The following is a 7,517-nucleotide window of genomic DNA, read 5'->3' on the forward strand; positions in this document are numbered from 1 at the left end:
GACTAATATATAATAATTTGATTGTGAATGCATTATCTTGGTAGTCAAGTATTTGGGCCTTTTACAACTGAAGACCGGCCCATAGGATTCAACAATGAATTCTTACAATCTTACACTTGTTAGATAAGTCCAGTTAGCCCTTGCACAGGACAGACCCATTATTATAGCGGGACAACACTGACCATTACATTTTTATCCCTATAGGGCACATAGACCCTTTGGGTCACAGAAGATCCTAACTACATATGTTGGCTGACTCTCTCTTAGGTGGCATAGTTGTTTTTCTCAAAATATCGTTATAAAAGTAAAACTAATAAATAAAAGTAAAAATAATAAATAACTTCTATGGGTATCTTTTTGGAATGGAAAATAATGACTATTAACAATACCCTAATTGAAGGCGTTGGAATGGATTATAACAACTATTAAGAATGAGAAGTATCATGAATGATCTATCAACACATAAATCTAATAGGAGAGATAAATTTTATTTTTTAAGTTCAATCACGTGTTGACACATCATTCTCGATACCATTAATGACACTAAATTCTCTTCTTTATCGTTACTCATTAACAATGCCCTAATTGAAGGTGTTATAAGTCTCCTTCTCAACAACTTCGCACGAGTAACGAAAATTTAGTGTAAGACATTCAATATTTCATAAAACCACATTTGTAAGACTCAACTGGAAACATGGTAAACAAAGACACTGCAAGCCAGCCCCTTATGGGATATGAGATCATACACATTATTATTATTATGCACCACCTATGCACATAAAAGATAAAAAAAAAATCAAAACTTTCTTACCCAATGTTAAGGTATTTGTTCGCAATTACTCATATGTTGCAACAAGGAATTAGCTTTTCTCTTGCCCCGATTCGTTCCAGATTTCGCAATCTCCACCAAAGGTTCATACACCCCGTGGTGAAGCGCAGCCAGAATGCAGAACGAATTCTTCAAACTCAACTCCAGCAGAAGAGCCGTCGCGCATTCCTTATTCTTCTCTGTCCCATCTCTCATAACCGACACAATTGTCTTCACAAACGAAAGCTGCCCCATTTCTTTACACCCTTCTGAATTCGAGGCAAGTAGTAAAAGAATCGACAGCGATTCATTCATCATTCCCGACTCTTTATCTTCCATTAACTCAACCAATGCTGACACTATCCCAGCCTTTATGGCCCTACACTTGTTGCCTACATTCAGCGACAGATTAAACAAAGCCGTCGCTGCATCCTTCTTCCCTCTTATTGTCCCACTACTTAGAAGCTTAACCAGAGCTGGAATCCCATTTATGCTACCAATCAACACCTTATTCTCGTCCAACATCGATAAGCTAAATAAAGCAGCCGCTGAATTCTCCTTCCCTTCGTTTGTTCCATTATGTAATATATCAATCATGAAAGGAATTGCACCTTCTCTAGATATAACCCTTTTGTTCGACTCATCCAGTGACAAATTCAATAGAGCCGTTACAGCATGTTCCTGAATTCTGGGATCATGTCTGGACAAGAGATGAACTAGAGGAGGGATACCTCCGTTATTCGCTATCATTGTTCGACCCTCAGGAGAATCCTTAGATAGCATTCGAATTTTCGCAATAGCCTCCATCTGTGTGTCGAGATCATGAGATGACAGATTCTGGATGGATGATGATATGAGATTTGTGAGTTCGGCAAAGCTGTCTGAGCCATCTAGATTGTACTTTTTGAGGAGCTCTATGCTGTTGGTTTCGCACCATTGTAGGATAAGGTTTCTGAGAGCGAAATTTGGGACTAATGTTAAGTGGGTTAACTTTTGTCCTGTCTTTGGGCATGTTCTTTGATCTGAACTCAACCACCTTTCTATGCTTTCTCTTTCGTAAGTCTAGAACATAAAATTAACATCATAAAATGTTTAGTTCAATGTAAAACAATGAAGGACTAGAAGATCTTTAGTAGTAATTACCTGTCCAGTTGCGATAATGACAGGATCTGTCATTAAGTCCAATGTAATGGGGCAAAGAAACTCATTAGGGTATAGAAAGGAGCGGCACCTACGGAGAGACCTTGATGTTGGGACAGGACTGTTAACAATGACATCTTCTGGCACTTCCACACCAGCAATTTGTTTAAATTTCCAAAGAACATCAAGCATTATCTTGATGGTTTCTGAACTATGACCTCTATCATTGACAAGCTTATCAACAAGTGCTGTTTCGATTTTCAGATCTGGTATTGTGTGTAATTCCAACTTCTTTGCTAGCCTTTCTAATATAGCCATATCAGCACTCCTGTCTTCTTCCCCTTTGGAAAACACGACCATCATATCCATAGCCAGTTCAATGTCCTGCGTATCTGCTCTCCTTTTCGCCCTCTTAAGTTGCACCCGCATTAGCTCAACCTAATTAAGGTGAGATTTGTTCATGGATAATCACGATATTCAACTGTTCAGAATATATTAGCCAATTGCAATTGCTTTCGTTTGTTTTAAGATATTCCATTCTCTAATATGAACAAATTATTCAAGTTTTCAAAACTAATTGACTGAAAATGAAGAAATTAAAGAGAGGAAGAAAGGATTACTTGTTCTTTGACTTCTTCTGAGGTACCAAGTTCTTCACAAGGCAAATTATCCAAAGCATCGTTCAACTTGTCATAAGCAGAATGAAACCTACTCATTATCGCCTCACTCTCCAAAGCCTAAAATTACGTGATTCATTCATATACAGGCATCATCATCATCATCATTCATCATGTATATCAATCTATCTATCTATAGAGAGAAAGAGCGTGTCTGAACTGTCATAGAGGAAGAGATCGATAGTTACCAGATAAATCTTGCTTCCGTGATTACAAATCTTCAACAATTTCTTAGCGGAAACGAGAGCCTTCTTCAAACTCATCAAACGATGGATCGCGTGATTCGAGACTTCCGTCGATGATACGTGAATGTAATCTCTAATCTCTTCGAGAAAAGGAATCAACAACTTCAACCTCCTGGAAAGATTCAAACAATCTTTCCTGTGCGTCCTTCGGTAACTCGTAAACGACGTGACTGTATCGATAGCTTCAAGCATTTCGGCAACAATGTTACCGCCTGTTAATTCCAATCCAGTTCCGGTACAGGATGAACCGTGATCAGAAGACGCCGTCGCCGGCAGAAGCATTCTCCCAGCTCTCTCCAGTTTCTGCTTAGCGAACGGTTGAATTCTCGGCAGCAACTGCACCTGTCCCTCCATCGAATGAATGAGACAAAGAAGAAGAAGAAGATGCGAAGAAGAAGATTGTGATTGAAAGGGATTTGTAAAGGGGATAAGATTTGACGGTGGTGGTGGTGTATTCTTTTTGGCGGGGGGACTGTTGATGAGTTGGTTCAGTTGATGAGAAGATGAAGGAAAAGACCGGTTTTACTAAAAATAATAAAAAAAAAAAAAGAATACTGTGATGACAGCCTTGTATTATTATTATTTTTATTATAAAGTTTGAGATCTAAACCACCATAATATAATAATAATAGATAAGGTAATAATTTAGTTATATATATATATATATATATTTGTGAACATAATAATAATAAATAAATATAATTTCCAAAAATATCTGAAGAAGCACTGTTACATGCCACGCCTCTGTGTATAGATGGACCATGGCCCCCTTGGCTCGGTTATTGAAGAAGGCATGGCCGGCCTAACAAATTGTCATTACCCCTCACCTCACTTATTAATGAACCGGTTCCATTTGTTTTCTTATTATTTAATTTGAAGTTAAAATAATTTAAATAATATATATTGTTAATTATATTAATATTAGAGACAATGTGTATAAAATAGTCTTTACAATACAAGTATATATTTAATGGTCAAGTTCGAATATTTGAAATTATGAGTTAGAACATTGGATGTAGTGAAAATAATTACCTGATGAATTCAAAATCGAGACAGGGAGTATACAAAATCCGAAATATTAATATTAAATATATATATATATATATATATATATATATATATATATATATAATTGTTAAAGTTTAAAAAAATTGTCGCATTTTTTGTTTATCTTTTCACATCTCTTAATTTTTTAATATTTTTAATAACAAGATGTTTTTTCTTTTTATAATTTTCTTCAACCTTATCTAAAGTTTTGGTTGAACGTCAATTATATAATAACAACAAAGTTATTATATTCTTCAATTTTACGATATAAATATGCAAATAAGTAATATTTGTATTTGTGTTTTTAATATTTAGTATATTTAAAAAATAATAAATATAAATTTATATTTTAATCGGATAATAAGGTACCCGTTAGAGATTGAGTGTCCGACGAATCGAGAATTAGATATAAATAGAGATATTTGTCGAATTCGAGGTAAAATATTAAAATGAAAACCGAGTTCAAAAATGTGTACTTCACTCCCTTGAGTAATAAGGTATCTATGATAATTTTAATAATAACTATTAATTTAACTAGCATGTATCCCGTGCATTTGCACGAGTAATAATATAAAAAATCGTGAAAAAAATATTACGGTAAAATTTTTATGGGCGGTCAACCCACAATCCGACCCAAGTATCCATTTACTCTCACGTATATTCAAATTAACAACAGCTCTCGACCCGGCAATCCGGACACTTTAAAAATTAAGCATCATTATATATATAGATTAGTTAGTTAAAAAGTTGAACTTATATTGTTAAAATGTCACGCGTTTATTAAATTTTTGGTTGAATTTAAAATATAAAGTGTTATTAGCGTAGTTGCTTAAAATGTTATATTTGTTTTGTTAGGTTGCAAATTCGAACCATACCTATAACATTTTTAATTTTTTTTAACCGTTTTAAGTTTATGGGCGGGTCAACCCACAATCCGACCAAAGTATCCATTTATTCTCGCATATATTCAAATTAACCACAGCTCTCAACCCGACAATCCGGACACTTTAAAAATTAAGCATCATTATATATATATATATATATATATATATATATATATATATATATATTACTTAATTCATAATAAAATCAACTTTTTGATTATAAATAAATAAGGTCATTTATGTGATTGTACCTTAAAATCTTAATTAGTTGGATAAGATGATTATAATACTATGGGTTATTTAGAAATAATTGGTTGGTTATTCCAAATAACTGTATACAAGACTAAACAACCTAACTTTGATATTCATTTTTTTTTTTTTTTTTGAGTACTTTACTTGTATGGTGGCAGACCAGTGGCGGTGGTCTTTATCATCAGACTTTAGAGTAATAGTGGGTTAATGAATGTAACAAACTTTTAGTTATGGAATTTAATAGGAGCTACGAAGTAAAATTATTAATTATTATTATATATTTATTTATTTATTTATTTATTTAGGGATTTGGTGCGCGGAGCCCATATGGGGTTGAAGGACGCGGTTTGAAATTGGGTAATGGTTTCACGTGGGCCGCCACCATTGTCTTTCATTGACAACATCGTTGTTACGGTGCACCTCCCTGCGTTTTTTACCTGGCAATAAGGGAAATTTGACGAAATGACCTTGCAAACTTGTTTATTTGACCTGGTGGAATTTTATAATTTTTTTTGCGCTCGTGGTGTTCTATTTTTTTTTATACGATTTTGCCCTTATCGCGAAACGCTAAGTCACTTAGCGTTTCGCGAAGTGGATTAGAGGTTTGTATAAATACCCAAATAATTTCATTTCCCTAAATTTTTTTCTCTCTCTTCCTCCAATTCTCTCCTTCACTCACGGTGGCCGGCGACGACGGCGGCCGGCGGCGACGACATCTCCGTTTCCTCCAATATCCATACAAATCAAACCACATCAGAGCTCTTCTAACCTAACTAATTCATTTATGTTTATCTATTGCCGATTTCTAACCCTAGATCTATTTTGCATGCAGGTTTCTTATACTATTTGAACGGCGTCGAGGTAGATCTTCATTCTAACAGTTATGTTCTTGTTTACATTTTCTTCATTTCATAAACTTTTTCATATTTCCTTTATTTCCATCATTTTCTCCGTTTTGGTTGATTCTTATTTCTTAAATGGTTCATATTGGTTCATGTTTGAGCATTTCGTTAGGTTATTATTTGTTATCTGTTCATATTTGCAGAAAATCTCTGTCTGATAAGAGCGTATGTGTTTCCGTTTCAGATCTGCTTACCGTTTCGCTACGGACTTACCGTTTCGCTACGGACTTACCGTTTCGCTACGGACTTACCGTTTCGCTACGGACTTACCGTTTCGCTAAGTATACCTCGCGATTCGCTAAGTATCAAGATTTTTTGTTATTTATAGTTAATCATGAACTTCATTTGACAAGGTATTTACATCACTTCATGGTTATGAAGAGAACATGTGTTAACAAAACAAACCTTCTAATTTTACATTGGAAACATTTAGATTCTTCAGAAAATGCCTTTGAAGAATCTATCATTGACCTCCAGATAAGCAAAGATTGGCTGACTTTGATTTCGTTAGTCGTTAAGCTAAAGAAATAAATTTCAAACAATTTTCTCTTATCTGGAGTTCAACGATCGCTTCTTCAAAGACTTTTTCTGAAGAATCTAAATGTTTCCATGTAAAATTATAGGGTTTGTTTTGCTAACACATGTTCTTTTCAAAACCATGACTTTGTTGTTGATACCTTGTCAAACGAGATAGATTACCTATGAAACCAATAAAAAATTTTGTACTTGACGATTCGCTAAGTACTACGAGCTCCAGCTAGGAGAATGGTTTGAATTCGATTTCGTTATTAAAATATAGTAGCGAAAACGTATTCAAACCATCTTCTCTTAGCTGGAGCTCGTTGACCTCTCGATTCGCTAAGTCCCTCCCGATTCGCTAAGTGCCTCCCGATTCGCTAAGTGCCTCCCGATTCGCTAAGTGCCTCCCGTTTCGCTAAGTCCCTTCCGTTTCGCTAAGTGCCTCCCAATTCGCTAAGTGCCTCCCGACTCGCTACGGAAGTTGAAGAGACGCGCGTACTCACACGCGCTAGACCTTATATATTCAAAAAATTCAGAACATTTCATTTCAACCGCCCGACTCTCTCTCTCTAACCCATTTTCTCTTCACTGAATCTTGTCAAGCCCGATCATTTCTGCTTTCTTCTCGTTCGTCATTAAGGTTAGTTCATTATCATTTTCTGCTTTTTTGTTCATTGGTGGTTTTTGCATGTTAGTGTAATGTTAAGTGTTTCTGTTCAGTATATATTTTTTTGCCAGTAGGGTTTCTGTTCAGTATATTTTTGTTGCCATTAGGGTTTCATCAGGGTTTCGCTAGGTACCTTCCGATTCGGTAAGTACCTTCCGATTCGGTAAGGACCTAGCGATTCGCTAAATACCTAGTTGTGGTCGATCATTTTCTGGTTTTTTGCTTTTGGTCTTTGCATGTTAAGTTTAAGTGTTTGTTTCAGATTTTTTGTTTAGGGTTTTTGCATGTTAAGTTTATTGTTTGTTTCTGATTAGTTTCGTATTGTTTCCGATTCGGTAATGCTGTCTTATGTTCAGTTAACGGTTTCGCTCGGTAC

The 7,517-nt window shown here is 35.2% G+C and overlaps 1 protein-coding gene across 1 annotated transcript; it reads right to left on the minus strand.

Moving 5' to 3' along the window:
- Positions 1-606: 606 nt before the first annotated feature.
- Positions 607-3,447, minus strand: LOC124927878 (U-box domain-containing protein 15-like). Its single transcript, XM_047468372.1, has 4 exons — positions 2,814-3,447; positions 2,569-2,685; positions 1,952-2,386; positions 607-1,870 (listed from the first exon to the last, which is right to left on the minus strand). Exons 1-4 carry the CDS (start codon positions 3,222-3,224, stop codon positions 818-820), a joined length of 2,016 nt encoding a protein of 671 aa, XP_047324328.1. The 5' UTR covers positions 3,225-3,447; the 3' UTR covers positions 607-817.
- Positions 3,448-7,517: the final 4,070 nt, after the last annotated feature.

Source organism: Impatiens glandulifera, chromosome 2 (assembly GCF_907164915.1).
Source record: "Impatiens glandulifera chromosome 2, dImpGla2.1, whole genome shotgun sequence".
NCBI classification, from domain to species: domain Eukaryota; kingdom Viridiplantae; phylum Streptophyta; class Magnoliopsida; order Ericales; family Balsaminaceae; genus Impatiens; species Impatiens glandulifera.